At 47.0% G+C, this 19,448-nt stretch overlaps 1 protein-coding gene across 2 annotated transcripts in view; it reads left to right on the top strand.

Moving 5' to 3' along the window:
• Nucleotides 1-862: 862 nt before the first annotated feature.
• Nucleotides 863-19,448, top strand: part of RXRG (retinoid X receptor gamma) — a 44,390-nt gene continuing 25,804 nt past the window's right edge. The window contains exons 1-3 of one of the 2 annotated variants that reach the window (XM_067728498.1): nucleotides 864-1,294; nucleotides 5,801-5,851; nucleotides 17,439-17,686. In XM_067728498.1, coding sequence (XP_067584599.1) covers nucleotides 17,468-17,686 — 219 coding nt within the window. In that variant the 5' untranslated portion in view covers nucleotides 864-1,294; nucleotides 5,801-5,851; nucleotides 17,439-17,467. Of the gene's footprint in view, nucleotides 1,295-5,800; nucleotides 5,852-17,438; nucleotides 17,687-19,448 lie in introns of both variants that reach the window. The other variant, XM_067728497.1, reaches the window with a different exon arrangement.

The following is a 19,448-nucleotide window of genomic DNA, read 5'->3' as shown; positions in this document are numbered from 1 at the left end:
AAGACTGCACAGGTTTCTCTGTGTGGCTCCAAGGAGTAGCCTAGAACCTGTGGGCAGAAGTGGCGGGGAGGAGACAGATTTCAGCTTAATAAAAAAACTTTCTCATGGTAAGAGCTGTCCAGAAATGGAATAGAATGAAATGGTAGTGAGCTCCCCATTATTGGAGGTATTCAAGTATAGGTGGAGCAGTGGCTTGTCAGGAAAGCTGTATAGTAGATCCAAACATCAAAGGGATGCTTAGGCTTTTTCATCTGTGGGTTGGTTGCACCCAAGAGTCTCTGTGCCACTGAGGACTCAATGGTGCTTTTTGAACAGGTGGCCTGATGACAGTGGTATGTAAGGTAAATGCATCTGTCCAGTGAAATATCAGAGAAGGACCACCCCATTTGTCTTTCCTACCTGTATATTTTCTGTGTCAGCGAGCTCTGGCTTCTAACTGCCTTTGTCAAGCTTCTACCTTTAGAGCACAGACAAATGCTTCCGGCCACCAGAACAGGAGGGGCCCACCCCAGATCTAAGGGCCACTCTCGTTTAGTTTTCCAAAGCTGAGGATGGCCTCTCACACTTGGCCAATCTTGTGTTTATGAAAGGGCTCTGTTCCCTCTTGGCCCCTATCCCCACCGCCTTTCCCAGATCAAATACCAAGTGCATTGGATAGATAGAAGCCGCAGTGAGAAAATGCATTTTAATAAAACCCCATTGATTTTGGGGGCTGCAAGTAAAGAAAAGGCACCTAAAGAGTCACACCCCCACACACTCCCCCGCCCGGCCACTTCCCCCTCCTCTGTCCTGACCTACTCTGGGGCGGTCACACATCGATTGGCTTCCCAGATAATAGATTGTGCCACCACCGGTGGGGACCTCTGGGGACCAGCCGGAAGGTGGAAGAGTCGCACGCAGCAGCCCAGCCCCGACTTAATCAAACTAGCAACAGGATCTCCAGCGGCAGCGCGGCGGTGGCAGTGTGGCAGTGGCGGCAGCGGCGGCGGTATTATGCGTGATTACTGACAGGCACCAGCTGCTGCCGCCACCGCCGGCTCAACGCACGATGTGGACTCTCAGATCGAGAGGCAGATTCCTGACTAATCCCAGAGGGCTGGCCCAGCCCGAGCTGCCCGGGCTGGTAGGAAGCGATGACCACTCTTGCTAGCCCAAGTTGAAGGGAGCCCGGCTGCGCTCGGGAGCCGGGAGAGGCCGAGCGATTGAGCAGACGCGCCCGGGAGGATTATGAACTGAAGAGTCAACATGTACGGAAATTATTCTCACTTCATGAAGTTTCCCACAGGCTTCGGAGGTGGGTATTTCACATGGCTTCACCGTGGGGACCGTCTGGAGAGACGGAGCGGAGATGGGGAGATCCGGATAACTGGATTAGGGTTGAAGTAGGAGAGCATATATGTTTATAGGCATATATAGTGTGTTTCCGTGTGAGTGTGTGAGTGTGTGTGTGTGCATGAGAGAGGGACAGGGGCCGGGAGAGGGAGGGAGCGAGAGAGGGGGAGAGAATGGTCCGTAGGTGAGGATCTGTTTGTACATCAGAATGAGTGAACGGATGGGAGGATATGGGGATATTCTAAGGAGAGCCTCAACCCACATGCTTGGGAATATGTCTGAGACAAAGGTAGACTAAGTGCATTGTTATAACCCGGTGTGTTTGCGTGGGTGTGAAGAGTGGAAAAGGTAGGGGAAATTACTAGGAGGTACCTATTATCCAACTTGCCAGGCGGAAAAAAAAAATGTGACTAAAAAGGTTTTGCCTATATTAAGGGTCCCTGGGATACTTCATAACAAGGGACTGATTGTTTTATTTAAAAGCAGATTTCCTTAGAATTGCATTTTTAAAAAAAGAAAACATAGCACTTTAATTTGCCACCCCGTTCTCCTTCCTCTGTTTTCTCCCCTTTTGATTTGCTAATAGCCTCTTGACCCCTCCCCTGCCGCTGCCCCCAATTCCATTTCCAGGGTCGCTGCCATCAGTCGGAATCTGGGAGTGGGTGGAGGGTCTGGGTGGTCCAGGTCCTCATAGCAGAAAACAGGCGAGCTGGAGCTCCAAGTTGCCAAGCCAGGCAGCGCAGCTGGGCGGCACTTCCCGGGGGCTGCCTTCACACCCAGGCACTTTGGTCCCAAGGCTCCTTCCATTCGGTGACAGAAGCAGTACAGTTGCACAGCTTTGGATACGTGGAAACAACAGCTGACCAACTGGCCTCTCACTTGGCAGCTGGTGGCGTATAGGTCGGGTTCTTGGGAGCCAAAGGGGAGAGCTTTGGCCCCGCGGATGCTGGCAGGCAAGACAAAGCAGAAACTCTTGTCAGGTCTTGAGAACTGAAAAGTCCCTGCTCTCCCCACCTCCTGTGGGTCATAGGCCATTCATCTGAAGGCTTGGGGGAAAGCTCGCCTACCCCTCTGGGCAGTCCCCTCTATACGGTGTGGTGGGACAAGGCCAGTGGATGGGGTCCCTGTCCTGGAGTCATTAAGCCAGGGGGTTTGCTGATTCATTTGGGGTACATTGGGTGGTTTTGTGGGCCAAGCATGGAGTTAGGCACTGGTAATACAGATGTGCGTGAGATGTAGTCTCTACTATTTGGACCGGGCAAGCTTGTTATTACCCAGACAGATTGTAATACTGCATGGCATGTGCCCTATCTGTTGCAGGAGGAGGTTGCCACTTGGACACAGCGGGTGGGGGGCCATGGACACACATCCTGGAGGTGGTAATGCTGAAGCTCTTGGGGCCAGTCTTGTGACATGACCCGTTGAGAGTGGTGGCCAAGGCTGTGACCTGGACATCTGATCTCCAGTTTACAGTTGGGTCCTGGGTGTGAAAAGCCTTTTCAGCTCCCATCTTGGTCCCATTCACAACCGAGAAGTACTTTTTCCTTTTCCCTCTGAGTTCAGTTGTCTGAAGAACGTGCTTATCCATGAAATTCTTGGGACCCCTGAGGTCTGTGAGGTTATGGCTTCATGACTGCCAAGGAGACCCTCTGCGACAGTTGGGGTGAATAAAAGGATTGAAGGTGGACAAATGTAGGGAGAGAAAGTCTGGAGAAAGAAGATCTAGTCCAGAATTCGCTGGGGGCTGCTGGCTGGAATCTTGGGACGGTAACCTCCTAAGGGACCTCAAAGAGCATCTTAGCCCTCTTATATTATAGATGTGTAAACTGAGGCCTCAATAAAGGCAGGAATAGTTTAAGGTTATGTGGAGTGGAGGGGGAGAGCCCTTCCGGAAAAGCCCCTCACACACACACACAGAAAGAGAGAGAGAGAGAGACAGAACTGAGTTTGGTTTCTAGGTTTTCACTTACTAGCTGTGTGACCTTAGGCAAGTTATTGAACCTCTCTAAGCCTCGTCTCTAAAACGAAGTTTAACATCCCATCCTCAGATCATGGATGTGAGCATTAAACGTGCAAATGCTTGAAAAAGCAGCTATAGAGTGTTGTCTGTATATGTGGTATTTAGTAAAAGTTAATATTTTCATCCCCTCCATTTTGTTCAAGTACTAAAATGCAAATTAATCTAAAAATCAAACATTACTGTAGAATAATGAATTAGGAATCTGGGGAAATAAAATTGAATCCATGAAGACCCACATACGTTGCTGGTTTAAATTTTCATAATTGTGTGAGCTCTGGTATTTAGTGTAATTAGGTTTCAGATAAAAGGAAACACAATTGGCTGGACCATGGAAGAAGTAGGCTGATATAACATGAGGGGTGGGAGGAGAAAGGATAATCTAGGCTGTTGAAACATCTCCCCCTGATGCTTCTTTTCCTCCCCATTCCTGAGGGAGGAGAACAATTATTTTGTATAGTTCTGCTGAGGTTTTCCATTTTGTTTGCTTTTGCCAGCTAAGAGGCAGAAACACTGAGCAAAGGACAGGGACCCCTTGAAAATGGAGGTCTTCATGAGAACTTGCAGTGGTGAGGGAGGGAGGGAAGGAAGGAGGAGGACCCACCCATAGGCACTGGGGAAACCTGAGGATGAGAGCAGAAATTACCTGCAGCCTCTCACCACCTTTGCCCAAACGCAGCGAGTTGTGCCACACATATGAAGTGATCTAGTGTATAACCCCTGCTCTTTTACATATTAGCAAATGGAACCACAGAGGGCTCCTGGGATTTGTGAGGAGCTCTAGGGAAGCAATGTCACCCTTGGGAAACAACACCTGAGGTTTGCATCTGGGCTGTGCTTACCAGATATCAGGTCTTCCCCCCATCTGTGAACAAGACACTGGTCAAAGTGGCCACAGAGTGGGGACTAGTTGGGTTGCAGCAGCCCCACCAGCGTGCCCACTCTCCCAACTCTGGGCCCTGCCATGTGATGAGGTGAGAGCCCTTTTCTTCTCCTTTTCTGCCAAGTCCTGGCTTTGCCAGCTGCCCAGTAAGAGATTTGTTTGCCTGGATGAGACAGTTGCTGCCTCTAAGAAGATGGCAAAACAAAGCCTGTAATCCCCCCCGTCCAATTGTGCGGTAATCCTCAGGGTGAGAAGGAGATCAGGGGAGAGGGGACTTCTCTTGTTTCATTTAACAAGCACGCAGTAGCGCTTACAGCTACCATTGTAAACACTTCACTAGTATTATCTTATTTAATCCTCATGACAACACAGTGAGTAGGTACTATTACTAATAGTATCACATTCCTTTTATCAGCGAGGAAACTGAGGCATTTCAAAGTTCAGTAACTTCTTTTAAGGTCCCATAGCTGGAAAATGGCACAGCCAAGGCTTTGAATGCAGGGAGTCTGGCTCCAGAGTCCAGGACGTGCTGAGTTGCCTCTCACGGCTTCTGTGGGCCACAGACTTGCTGCAGGGAGCTAAGGCCGCAGTGCCCGCCTTGAGGGGGTGAAGAGCCCTAAGCCAGTCACGGTACTGCCCAATGGTTGCAGACACAGTAGCCTGGCCTTGAGGAATAAAGCGCAGGATAGGTTAGCAGTCACTCAAGAGCAATGGTGGCCTCTGGACAATTAACTGCTGGCTTCTTCTGGGGCCCTACTGATTTGCAAGAGTCCTGCCCTACAGACTCTGACCATCTGTGTAGAATACTCCCCTTCTCACCTAAGAATAACCATAGAGGAAGGGTTGAGTTGGAGGTGCGTGTGTGTGTGTGTGTGTGTGTGTGTGTGTGTGTGTGTGTGTGTGTGTGTGTGTGGAGGGCAATATGAGGATGTGGGAGGAGGGTGTGTATGTATGTGCGCGCGCCAGAACATATTTTTCCCCTCCAACAAATGTGTGGGTGGCTAATAGGGACCTACCATGGATGTAAGTGGTTAGGGTTTATGTAGGAAGGAATAACTGTTTACGACATTTAGGAAGGAACATATTCAGTATAAACTATCTTCTGAAACATTTACAATCTTACCAAGAGATAGAGAGCTGAATAGCAACTGGGGGAAGAAATTATGCAAAGGGTAATCAAACTTCTCCACCTCTTCCTTCCCTTCATTATGTAGCTTCTGTATCTGCAGAGAATTTAGCCACCAGAGTTGGGTGGCTGGGATGCCAGGGCTCCCAGAGGAAGCTGCTATTTTCTCCTCTTATTTGAAAGTAGAAAACACAGAGGCCCAGGGAATCTAAGAAGTGAACGTTCTAGAATGCCTGGGTTTGGGTGGCTTTCATGAGATTGACCCAGGTCTTGGTTCAATGATTTTCTCAAAAGAGTGAAAATAATAGCTGACGTTTATTAGACACCTTCCATGTGCCAAGCCCTCTTCCAAGGGCATTACATGCCCCGTCTCATTTAATATTCTCAAGGACCCTAGGAGGTAAGGTACCATTGTTATCCCTGTCCCCATTTTTACTGACAGAAACGTCGAGCCACAAGGAAGTTGGGTAACCTGCCCAAGATCACCCAGCTGGTAAGGAGTGGACCCAGGACCCAAATCCGGGCAGATGTCAGGAGTGTTGCGCTTAACCCTACACTGTGCATATCGCTGGCTGCTTGCTGGGGAAGGCAGAGGGGGTGGGAAGGGTGGAGAGGAGGTGGAGGGGGGCGGGTGTGTGGAGTCCCAGATCCACCCCAAATGGGTGAATTATGTATAAGAACAACAATTAACATATTCAGTTCTTACTCTGTGCTCTTCACAACTTATTTAGGGATCATAATGCTTCTTCTTGAATATGCATACTTGCAGCAAATGAATAAAATGACAGGGGTGGGGGCAGGGGACTGAGCCATCAAAGGTGCTAATAAGACAAAGGTCAAAAAAATTTCCAGGGCTTCCCTGGTGGCGCAGTGGTTGAGAGTCTGCCTGCCGATGCAGGGGACACGGGTTCATTCCCCGGTCCGGGAAGATCCCACATGCCACGGAGCGGCTGGCCCGTGAGCCATGGCCGCTGAGCCTGCGCGTCCGGAGCCTGTGCAATTTCCAGGTGAACCTCACTTGATTTTAATACATGGAACTTGATTTTGTATTTTAGGGTGGAGGTTGGCAAACTTCTCCTCTACAGGGCCAGATGGTAAACATTTTAGTCTTGGCTGGCTATAGTGTCTTCCACAACTGCTCAGATCTGTTGTGATGGGGAAGCAGCTGTGGTCAAACGCATAAGCTAATGCACAGGGATGTGCCCTGTTGAGTATGTTTGCCAACCCCTAGGGGATCATTCCAGAGAAGTTTCATTACTGTTTCTGATTGTCCCCCAGTTAGCGTGATTAACAGCACTACCTCTAAATAACTTCCCTGCACCCCTTCCCTTCCCTGCAAGAGCTGAATCTTTTTTTTTTTTAACATCTTTATTGGGGTATAATTGCTTTACAATGGTGTGTTAGTTTCTGCTGTATAACAAAGTGAATCAGTTTTACATATACATATGTTCCCATATCTCTTCCCTCTTGCATCTGCCACCCTCCCACCCTCCCTATCCCACCCCTCCAGGCGGTCACAAAGCACGGAGCTGATATCCCTGTGCTATGCGGCTGCTTCCCACTAGCTATCTATTTTACGTTTGGTAGTGTATATATGTCCATGTCACTCTCTCACTTTGTCACAGCTCACCCTTCCCCCCTCCCCATATCCTCAAGTCCATTCTCCAGTAGGTCTGCGTCTTTATTCCTGTCTTACCCCTATGTTCTTCATGACATTTTTTTCCTTAAATTCTATATATATGTGTTAGCATACGGTATTGGTCTTTTTCTTTCTGACTTACTTCACTCTGTATGACAGACTCTAGGTCTATCCACCTCATTACAAATAGCTCAGTTTCGTTTATTTTTATGGCTGAGTAATATTCCATTGTATATATGTGCCACATCTTCTTTATCCATTCATCCGATGATGGGCACTTAGGTTGTTTCCATCTCCGGGCTATTGTAAATAGAGCTGCAATGAACATTTTGGTACATGACTCTTTTTGAATCATGGTTTTCTCAGGGTATATGCCCAGTAGTGGGTTTGCTGGGTCAATCTTTAAAGCTAGAAAAAGGACTTGCTGCTCATCCGTTCTGACCCCTCAGTTACAGATGAGGACACTTGGGAAAGAAGGTGGGGCTTGCCCAGGACCTGTGGCTGTTTACGGTCTTCAAACTGGGTTCCCCTGAGCCCCCTCGGGAGCCAGCTGGGGTGGCAGAAAGAAGAGTAGAGGGAAGCTAAGCCACAGAGAGCCCTCCCCCAACACTTTGGTAAAATAACAGTACTACCAACTACACAGGGTCAGGGTTAACTTTCCACAGTATAGGGGTTCAATAAAATAAAGCCTGGATAATTGTAAACACACAGTAAAAGTTCATTTCTCTTTCCTACTTCAGAAAAGTTGGAGACTATGGTAGTAAGTTCAGCTAAAATTTTGTATGTAGGTTTTTCTTAGAGGAGGTATGCCTGTTCTTAAAATGTCAGACTGTGCAGTAGGAGAGGCTGACAAAATGAAGTAAAGAAGCCATCGATTCTGTGCCAGTTACAGAAAATTGTATTTTAACGAGTTATTCCAGGGCAGACACTCATGAGATCCAGCAGAAACAGAGCAGTGACCTGGGACCTCCCATCCCTATAATCTTCAGGATACCTTCGCCCCAGGCCAGTGTTCTTAACGAGTCATGTTCCCCTGAGTTTCCCCAATTTCAGTTTGCATACCCTGGGGCCCTTGGCTCCCTTATCAGATACTGTAACTGAGAAAGGGGTGAGGGAGAGAGCAAGCGATTCTAGGTTGAAGACCAAACTCAAATTCCTGATGGGATTTCAGAATTCAGCATCTGAACCTAAAAAATGGAAAAGCTTGTGATCTTTGGTTAAAAAAGCATTTACTAAAAGAGGAGCGGCAAAGAAAGTGTTTAATAAATATGTTGGGCTGTTTCTTCTAGGCTGGTTGCCTGAGTTTCATTTCTGTGACTCAGTATCTCTTTTGTCCCTCCTTCGGCTGGTCACTAGTGTCATGAGGAAGCAGTCCCTTGGAAGGCTTGGGGCTCACGGTACCTATGTTTTCTCAGCCCCAGTGACATGGGGAGCAGAGCAAAGGTTAGAGATCTTCAGGAGGGAAAGTATATCCAGACTGCTCCGGGAATGCCTGTCAATCATTCATTTAGCACACCTTGTCTCAGCATCTGGCTTGTGCAAGAATTGTGTGGGACACCGAGAACTAAGACCCATCCTCTGCCCTGAAGGAGTATATAAACCAGTTACAAGCTCTGAAGTCTGCAGAACAGTTAGAGATGAATTATTCCTGGAAACGTTTCTTGGGGCTGAAGTTAAGTGAATAGATTCAAGGAATTTAGGTACCTGGAACCTGAGAACAAATAATACCATGTCCATTACCCAATGGTAACATTGCACTAGGGATATGGTTTGCTGTATTTTAAGACAACTGCTGTCTTTAGAAGACAGTCCATATTGAGAGGCTAGGGAGAGCACATATGTACAAGAAGCCTATATAGACAGAGAAAGGGATTGAGGTCATGGATTCAAGAGCTGGGTGTGGGCAGAACTGGTGTTCAAGGACTTCAGGAACAAGGGGTGAGAGGGAGGCACCCTCAGCAAATGCCTGGAGCACTTTCTGGCATTTGTCTTGGTGGATGGGCTGGTACATGGTGTATCAGTGCATGGAACTTGTTTAAAGGGTCAGACAGCCTGTCCTAGTTGGTGGAGACCCTGCTCCAGTACCCTCTGGTGCCTCGAATGTGTTAGGGATGGCACAATATCCATCTGTACCAGAGAAGTTCAAATTTGGTCCTGGGTGGGAAGGCTGGTTTGCAGGCCAAATGCCGTTAATTACGTGTAGGAAGGTTGACAGAAATAATGCTAAACTCAGATTCTAGGTCTCTAGTAATTCACAATAAGCACTTGAAAATGTCACTTTATCATTCTGAACCTCAGTTTTCTAATCTGCCTAATGGGGATAATTTCTGCCCTTCCAACTCTTCTGAGTCAGTTTGAAGCTTGAATGGAACAGACAGTGGCCTCCAAGGGACTGCTATATCCGTAGTGTCTAGCACAGAGCCTGGCACACAGTAGGCGCTCAACAAATATTTTTTGACTGACGGAACCAATAACTGATATGGAAATACACAGCAGATAATTATAAAGAGTTTTATGAATGTAAGGCAGTATGTAGTGGATGGAATAAGCTTGGACCTGGGAGCAGAAGACCCAGTGTTTTTGTCCTGTGTGGCCTCGACCTAGTCATGCAACTTCTCTGGGATTAGTTTCTCTTCTATAAAATAAGGTGGTTCTTCAAGTCCTGAAAGTCTGGTTTCTACCCCAAAACAATATGGCCTTATTAATTTATGACAGAATTAATTTGGAATGGTGATTAAACTGATCATGGCAGGAGCTAGTTTGTATTTGCTCATTCATGAAAAAATAACAAAAAAGGTTTGTTAAGCAACTAAGATTGTAGAAGTGTTGAGCCTCTTTACGTTACATCGTTTTTCGAGCAATTTAAAAAGCAAGCATAGTAGGAACCCCATTAGCATATTAACGGAGTGTTAATTACAAAAGAGTCTTTTAAAGCAGATTTTATAAAATCCCCACTTAATAACCATTAGCTTGTGGTACTTGAAGAACAAACTCTTCACGTGTGTTACTTAGAAGTATTAAAATCGTAATTTAAAAGTAATCTGCCAACTTGTCATGAATTTAGACTGATTTTCCTCTCAATTGATCCAAATGAGTGAGGTTTTGCTATAATTATATATAATGCTGGTAATAATGAGGCTGATTATTAATCTTTGCCTGCTTTTCACTACCTCCATCATTACAGGTTTTAGGGGAGGGGGTGGGGTGGAGGGAGAAGGGAGGGATGGAGGGGGGAGTGGAGGATGCCAATCTCCCCCTCCCCCTTCTCCAGGCACTAGAAGAAGGAACCTCCAGCCCCTACCCTGAACAGCCAGCCAGCTCTCCTTTGGGGACTGCAGGAATCAGGCAGAGCTACCCTGTGTGAGCCCAGAAAGGCTGACCAGTTGGCCAGGGCTGCACACAGCCGTGTCAGCCTATCAGCTGCTGTGTTCTCTTATTCCTGCTGAGAGGCCAAGGGGGCTGAGCCTCGGGGGCAGAAGGAATGCCTCTTCTCCCACAGCTCGCTAGCCACTTCCATCACGTTTCTTCATTTTCCCCATCAAGAAAGCCAGAAAGGACATTGGTAGCAGAGAAAGCTTCCTGTTAAGAGATACAGCCTCTACTTCTTCTCACTCCCTGAGAACTAATATCTTGGTGTCCACATCTGTTAAAATGTGGAGCTCAGTGCCTCTAAAATACCTTCCCATCCGGTCTCAGGGTGGCCGTGCGGCTCTGATGTGTGTGTGAAAGGGTTTTGAAAATGCCACAGCAGTTTAAATATAAGAAACGCATATTAGACAGCCCCTGGCATCTGAGTATCCCTTCTGTGGAAGAAAGAGGGAGGAAAAGGTTAGGCTGAGCTGGGACCCCTGATGAAGGAAACCAGAGCTTGTGTTTGATGTGAGAGGCTGGAGGCAGATGGGAAGTGTTCTAGTCAGAAAGTGCCAGGTCATCTACAGACCACTATGTATAAAATAGATCACTAATAAGGACCTGCTGTATAGCGCAGGGAACTCTACTCAATACTCTGTAATGACCTGTATGGGAAAAGGATCGAAAAAAGAGGGGATATATGTATATGTACAACGGATTCACTTTGCTGTACACCTGAAACTAACACAACATTGTAAGTCAACTATACTCCAATAAAAATTAAAAAAAAAAAAAAAAGAAAGTACCAGGTCAAAGTCCTGAGAGAGGCCATGAGTCGGGTTAGGAAGGGCAGAGTTGGGGACAGAAATTGGGTCCAGGGAGGCTTGATGGAAGAGTGGTCCTAAGTAACTGCGATAAGTAGCTGCACACCTAGTATAGTATATGGTGGGGCTGGGATTAAAATCCAGGTCTGCTGCTTTTCCCCTAGAATCGAATGCCACTTGTATAATTTACTAGCCATGTTCTCTTGGGCAAGTTATTTAATTTCTCTGTCCCCCAGTTTTTGCATTTGTACAATTGGGGTGAGAGTTGGTAACCTCAAAGGAATTTGTAGGGATGAGATGAGTCAATATCTGTAAAGTGTTTAGAACCATGTCTGGCTCATGGCAATTGCTTAATAAATATTATCTGTTGTTGTTACTTAGTAGAGGAGATAAAATTTAAGTGTCAGTTAAGTGTCTTCATACGGCAGACCCTGGCCTACCTCTCTTGCAGCCTGTCTGTGTATTACAAGCCAAGCTGGGAAAGGCTGTGTGAGCAAGTTTCCCTTCAACTAGGAAGAACAGGCCAGGTTTCTGAATATTCTATGATTCTTAGGCTTATGTACTACATTCCTCCATTGGAGAAAAGGAGGCAGATCGGGTGTGAGATTGTGCCCACCGTGACAGAGAGTAGAGTGGGGTAGGGCCCTGTGATGTTCCCTGGACTTCAAATGGAGAGTTCTGACTCTTAGAAATAGCAAGTTTTTGCCTCTGTCCCCTTCCCTGTGGATGGGTATTAACCATTATCAATGATTCATCATAAGTTTCCATTCCATCCTGAAGCTGGGACAGTGAATTCTCTACCCAGGTACAGCAGGAAAGGGGTGGAGCACCAAGCCATTTGTTCTCTTGTCTAGCCAATTAGAAAGACTCATGCTTAACATTTTACGTTTATTGGCTGAGGATAAGGTTGCCAAGCAACTTCCTTGCCTTGGTAAGAATTCTGTAGTTCTAAGTACCTGGGCTTCTCTTTCTCAATAAGTACCCCCTCAACACACACATGCAATTTGTTGTCTAGAGATTGCAGGGATTTTGGATTTGGTAAACCATCAGGGACATAGATTTCTTATGCAAATAATTTCTATTGATGAACTCTATATATAGTTGTATACACTAATTAACCAAAAAAATCTATTCCATTCATTGATTAGGCAACAAATATTTTTTGAGCATCTAGCATGTTCCAGGCACGGTGCTAGATACCACAATGATAATCGTGGTGAAATTTAAAATATGTGACAGGCAGTAGGTCACCAGGTACTCAGAATGGAAGTTAGCATGGAGGATATCTTTGTGCTGGGATGGATTCTGGGGAGATCTCGAGGGTCCTAGGGGAAGGGTTGGGGTGGCTGGGATAATGGAGGGGCACTCTGTGCTCAGAGGAGTGACTAATACTATAAACAACGGGTATGTACGTACTAGTGTATGGTAGAGACAATCCTTAACACAGCACTTACTATTGACATGGCTTGGGTTAAACCCTTTACTTACATAATCTTCTACAATGGTATTCAAGCCAGACTCAGGTCTCCCTCACCACTTTTACAGTATGGTAAGTAATTGCAGCTGCTACCACTGGGCCAGTCGTCTCAGATGCTCTTAGCAGCCCTGAGATAGGTATGCATGTCTCCATTTATGGCTGAGGAAACTGTGGATGAGAGAGGTCCAGTTCCTGGCTCAACTTTATGTGACTGGAAAGTGGTACAACCTCAATCCAGCCTAGGACTTTTGGGCTTCAGAGGCTTGTAATCCACATAGACTGCACCCCTAATGCCCATACAATGCACACACAGGCTTCGGAAATCAATAGAGTGTATGCACCCTGCAGATTTCTAAAGAGCTTTGCTTCCTGGTGACACCAGCAGCATCTCAAAGTGCAGTCTGGAATCCCAAACAGCCTGAAGGGCTAACATGGTCCAGCTGATGATGACAGGGGCCCCTTAGCAAGTGGTCCAGACTCAGACCATTGCAGACCACCACCTGCACTTCTTTTAGATGCCAGTGAGCCATGTGCTACCTACCTCAATGTGCATGGAGCAGCATTGGAAGGGATCTTAGAAGCCATTGTGTGCTGACTCCTTACCGGGGAGAATAAGGCCCGGGAATACGAAAGGCGCTTCTTCAGTCACCAGGAGAGAAGAGAAGCCCCTGAGAAAGTCCTCTCCCATCAGATGAGTTAATTTCTATAAAAATCATGGCTATGCTAAGAGAGTGAACTCTGCAGAGTACGGATTTTGTGTATTTCCTGGGCATCTGACAGTGGGCATGGTGTGAGAGGCTGACAGGGATCAGGAGGGTGTGTGGTCAGGGAGCGAGCAAGGCTGATGGGCTGCAGAGGCTGGAGAACTGGGCTCCCAGCCTCTGCAGAGGAGCCAGGGAGAAGCATTAGAGAAAAACTTGACTTCGGATTTGGACTAGAACCCAGGCTTCTGGAAAACTTGTGCTAGCTGTAATTCCCACATGGCTATGAAAAAAAAAGGAGTGAGAGTGAAAGAGACTGATAAAAATGTCATGGACAGGTATGCTTTAGAGTCTATTTGGGAGAATGGATTAATTTTCCATTGAGAAACTTTTGTCATTATAGGCATTGTTTTCCACCTTTTCTAAAAGCAAGGCTGTTATTTCTAAGAAACGCTGGGTCATTGTGAGAGGCAAAGAACCAAAATGCATTTGTGTAAGATGTATTTGTCTTTTGGAATTTTACTTTAAAAAATACGGTTATAAAGTAGCCCATCTCTTCTGGGTCTTTGACTCAACAGAAACAAACCACATTTTAAAGGCCATTGTAAATCAAACTTTAACTGTGTTTAATTCTATCTCAGCAATATACCATTGTCATCACTGAGGAGTCAAGCCATATTCTGATTGTCTTAATTTATATTATTATTAAATATAATAAAAACAATGTACTTTTAAATCTCTCTCACATACCATTTTATTCTGGAAGCAATTTGTGAATTTCCCCAAGTCCATATTTTTATATTTTGCACAGTTCATGTTTCTTAAACATCATACCTTTGCATACTATTTTCATGATATCGAACATGTGTTCTTGTACTTAGAAGTGTTCTGAGGTCAATTTACTTTTCTTTTGAAAACTTAAATAGCAATTTTGAGGAACATCATTTTATATAAAAAACGGAAGCAGAGTCACTTGCTGTAAATAGGAGACAGTGAAAATGAATATAAAACTATTAATATTTTCAAAAGGTTTGCCTACATACCGCTTAAAACACGACCTAAAATGTCCCTTACCACTGGTGTTGCAGTTTCCACACCTTGGGAACTCTCAGGTTGATGAATGTGTGAAGGAAAATCTTGTTCCCGTCTGTCCCATAGCTCTGAGCCTGGTGTAAGGTACTGGGCTTTACCTTGGGGATATAGAAATGAAAGGCATAGTTTCTGAGATCCAATTAAAACAGAATATGCAGGGCCCTTTGGTCCATTTTTGGAAAGCCGACGCTGGAAGGGAAAGTCGGTTTCCCTCAGACGGCTTGGCTGTGGGGAAGGACAGCTGTCATCCCTGCCGAGTTCACGGCTCCTTGCCCATCAAGTCGGGCTGGCTCCTAACTCACCTGTCACATGTTATCTTAGTAACAGGCTCAAGGTGTACATTGGCCTCTTTAAATGTCACAGACTTCCAGCGCCTCAGAAGAGTCTAAAATTGTTCTTTCTAATCAGTGACCGTCTGGGAAGATTTTTGTTTTTTCTGTCTTGAGTTCTTGGAAGGTGCCCCCTTCTCTCTTCTTCAGATGAACTTTCAGCATGAGATCATTTCATAATTGAGTTACCTTGTACTTTGTGATATGATGGCTCTCTGAATCATCTCTGCTATCCTTGACAGAGCACACAGGAGAGAGCACAGGCTTCAGATTGACAGTTTGAATCCAGGCTCTGCCGCTTATTTCCCGGCTAATGCCGGTACAGTGCTAGTGGTGAGGATACATAAACAGACACTTTTTTCCCCTCTAAATTTAGTGGAAAATACAAGGAAATACACAAGCTGTTACTTACAAAACAGAAAAGGGCATTAAACCAGAGTAGGAATACCAGGGAAGACTTCCTGGAGGCGGTGATACTTGAGTTAGACCTTGAAAGATGAATCAGAACTTGCTAGACAAAGGAAGTGGGGGTAAGTCATCCCGGAACTGGGAGCAGCATGGGGGTGAGACTGAGCCTAAGTGGTCTCATCTGTAAAAGGTTGAGATGAGGGCCTTCCCTGGTGGCACAGTGGTTGAGAGTCCGCCTACTGATGCAGGGGACATGGGTTCATGCCACAGTCTGGGAGGATCCCACATGCCGCGGAGCGGCTGGGCCCGTGAGCCATGGCCGCTGAGCCTGCGCGTCCGGAGCCTGTGCTCCGCAATGGGAGAGGCCACAACAGTGAGAGGCCCGCATACCGCAAAAAAAAAAAAACACACACACACACAAAAAACAAAAAAAGGCTCAGATGATACTCATAGGCCTATTATCAGGATAAAATGAGTTAATGTATGGAAATTGCCTATTCAGGACACATAAGAAGTGTCTCACTTGTTCATTTAAACACCTTTACCACTACTCTGTGGACCCAGAGCATTTGGTTCACCTCAGTTGTGGTACTTAAAAGATCATGATTGGGATTCATCTGTTTATGAGACAAGACACCCGATAGGCTGAAACTCTTAGGTGGAATCACTAGAAGGGCACAGGCTCCTCAGACATGGGAGTGACCGTCCTCTCCATAAGTAGACCTTAACTAAGTTAGCAGATGCTCCAAGGGCAACTCCAGGTTGACATTTTTCTAGTGGGACATTTATGGTTAAGAATAGCTGCACAGTTATACCTCTGATGCCCCACGCTTCCCTCCAGAACGTGAAGAGAGTACCTCCCTCCCTAAATTCTGTTCCTAATACTATGCTCAGTGCTACTGAGGTCTCCGAAAGGCTTAAGACATGCAGTGCCTTCTCTGCATGTAGAAGGCACTCAAGAGATATTCCTTGAACCAACAGTGAACCACCTAAGGTCAGGCACGTGACTTACTCCCTTCACCATCCTATCTGCCTGGCGTGGTGTTGGGCTCCAGTAGGAAGGGGAGAGAATTGGATGGTTTCTCCAGCAAACCATGCTTACTGACCATCTCTCCCCTTAATCCTCTCATGTCCCATCCACGAGGACAGCATGGGTGCTGTGGTGGGGCCTAACACATGGTTCCTTTGAATCTGTTCTTGCAATGCCAGCCACACAGGGCAGTGGCGCTGTGATTTAGGGTGGGCTTCTCTGTTATTTTCCCAGTCTCTCCTCTGCTGTTGCAGACGCTCAGGCTCACAGCTCCTCTCTTCTGGAGAGAATGTTCCATGACAAGCTCCTGAGATGACAGTGGGGCACCCTTCTTTTCTTTCATCTTGAGTTGCAGCTAAACTTGGGCTCAACTTATCTGGGGAAAATGGTACCAGGTACCATCTGCCCAGAGCCCATTTCATAGACACTTGTGGCCGCAGCTCCCTATCCCCGGAGGCAGAAACACTCTGGGCAGTCCTGGCTGCGCTTCCTGGGCCTCTGTGGCCATTGAGCCATGCCCAAGCATCCTGAGTCTTCTTCCCTGAGCACTGATTAACCTTCCAAGAGATCGGCAGGACAGGAACCTTATGGGCATAAAGCTGCAAAAGCTACTGGCCATCAAGGGCATGATAACAGTCTCTGCCTTCCCCGTGGTCATTACGGAATGTGTTCCCGACGGCAGGAGCTGTGTTCCCTTCGGTTCTGAATCCCTAGCACCTGGTGTAGTTCCTGCACCTTAATAGATGCTCATTACATATGAATGAATGAATTTCTCCCGACTTTATAGGTTCAGCCCTGCCCCAGTTCTCAGAGCAATAGGAATTTGAGGCAGGGAATTCTGGAGCAGCCTGGACACCTGCTCACTCCATCCCCCAACTGGGGGTTTGGTATTGACTCACCTTCCCTGTCTGGCTGGCTCAGGTCACAGTCACCCAGGCCCAGGGACATGTGGGCTATGCCCCTGTGGCCCTGGCTGTTGATCTGACACAATTCAAGGTGAATGTCATGTGGTGCACCAGAGGACTGGCACATCAATGAGTATTTCAGCAGGCCCTTTCCCCTTTCTGCTCTTTGCTTGCCTTTATTCTACCAGCTGCGGGAGTTCACAGGTGTGCAGGTGTGGCTGGAAGGAGGGGAAGGATATAGGAAACAAAAGGAGGGAGCTCTGTCCTAGTGTGCCATCCCTGTGTTCTCATAGCCTCTCATCACCTTTGATCTTCTCCTTACAGGCTCCCCCGGCCACTCTGGCTCCACGTCCATGAGCCCGTCGGCAGCCTTGTCCACAGGGAAGCCCATGGACAGCCACCCCAGCTACACTGACACCCCAGTGAGTGCCCCACGGACTCTGAGTGCAGTGGGGACCCCCCTCAATGCCCTGGGCTCTCCATATCGAGTCATCACTTCTGCCATGGGCCCACCCTCAGGAGCTCTTGCAGCCCCTCCAGGAATCAATTTGGTTGCCCCGCCCAGCTCTCAGGTAGGTGTCTGTCTGTCCTCTCCAGCGTCTTTCCAGACATCCTAAATAGTTTCATCCTGGCACAGAGGCAGCACTCGGCAGGTGCTTAGTGCATGCTTGCAAAGGGATTGGGTTGTCTCTGCAGACTTCTCTCCTGCAGGGCCTTCATTGAGTGTGCCCTCAGGCAGAGCAGCCCCAGAGAACTGATGATGCCTCATGGTCCAGAAAACTGTGGCTGAAAGGGAGCCACCCCTGTGGTTTCAATGGTTCAGCCCTGGCTGTGATTTCAGTGTCTCTCAGGCCTGTTTGTCTTCCATGGGGTGGACCCCCTTGATTCTTCTCAATACTGGGTATTTTTCGAGTCAGTGAAGTGCCCAGTGCTCTATGACATGCTATAGGGCAGCAGTCCCCAACCTTTTTGGCACTAGGGACAGGTTTCGTGGAAGACAATTTTTACACGGATCGGGGGGTGGGAGGGGTGGGGAACGGGGGGATGGTTCAGCGGTAATGCGAGCAGTGGGGAGCGGCAGATGAAGCTTTACTCACTCGCCCACCGCTCACCTCCTGCTGTGCGGCCAGGTTCCTAACAGGCAGTGGACCAGTACCAGTCTGGGGCCCCACCGGATGAGGACCCCTGCTATAGGGGATACCGAAATGATCAGGATGTGGTCTTTGCTCTCCAGGAGCTTACGGTTGAGAGGGCAAATAGGCAGATGTGGCACACGGATAAATAGGCAAACAGGCAGACTGTGTTACCTACACGCTATCTCTGAGATAGAGGTAAAGATTATGGAGACTCGGGGGAAAAAAAACAACCCTCACTTTAATTCCTAGTGCCTTTTGCTACAAGAGAGGCAAGGATGTATATCCATGGTAGATACTACATTGTTGCTCTGAGGAAGCTACAGGATGGCCAGATGCTGTGTACTTCCTTCTAGCAATGTCACACTGAGATTATCAACCTTCCCTTCTTGTAGTGGTCAGTTATTGCTGTAATGATGCTGCATGACAAACAATCCCCATATTGCCACGGTATACAAAAATACACGTTTTTTTCTTACTCACAAGTTTATGTGTTGGCTAGGAAGGCTCTGTTTCAGATGGTGGGTGAGCTGGGCTAGGCTGCAGCCTGGGTGCAGGTCAGCTCCTCATGCCCCAGACTAAAGAAGCGGCAGCTTCTTGGGGCATGCTTTTCTCAAGGTATCTCCCAGGAATGCGAAAGTCTAAACCAAATCAGGAAAATACAGTGAAGTCTCTGCTCACATCATGTCCATTAATATCCTATTGGCCTAAGAAAATTGTGTGACCAACTCCAACATTGGTGGGACAGGGGAATAGTTTGTGCCTGTTTCATTGGGAGGAACTACAAAGACACAATGCAAAGGATATGAAGAATTAGGAGCAATGATCTTATCTACCAGACTCTCCTCTCTCCCTATTCTGGTATCTCACTATTGGGCCAGGGTCCCTCAAGACATCTAGCAGCAGAATTAGTAGGTCCTGTAGCCTCCTTTGAATTTGTAGTTCTAAGAAGAGGCAGGACTCCCACTGTGTTAGCATTTCTTACTGCTACAAAGAGAACTTCAGAGACTATCCCTAGAGTGCCTTCCAAGACATTTCATGTGCTCAGAGTCTGAAAGCAAAGCCATGTGGAGTCATAGAATTTTACAGCCGGTAAGGACTTCAGTAATTTTTTCATCTATGGATTAGAGAATCTGGAGAAGACCTTAGCGATCATCTAGTGTAGGGATTGCAGGAGCCAGGGGCCAGGCAGGTAACACAG

Source organism: Pseudorca crassidens, chromosome 2, assembly GCF_039906515.1.
Source record: "Pseudorca crassidens isolate mPseCra1 chromosome 2, mPseCra1.hap1, whole genome shotgun sequence".
NCBI lineage: Eukaryota > Metazoa > Chordata > Mammalia > Artiodactyla > Delphinidae > Pseudorca > Pseudorca crassidens.
The sequence above is the reverse complement of the archived record's forward strand: the minus strand, read 5'-3'. Positions and strand labels throughout refer to the sequence as shown.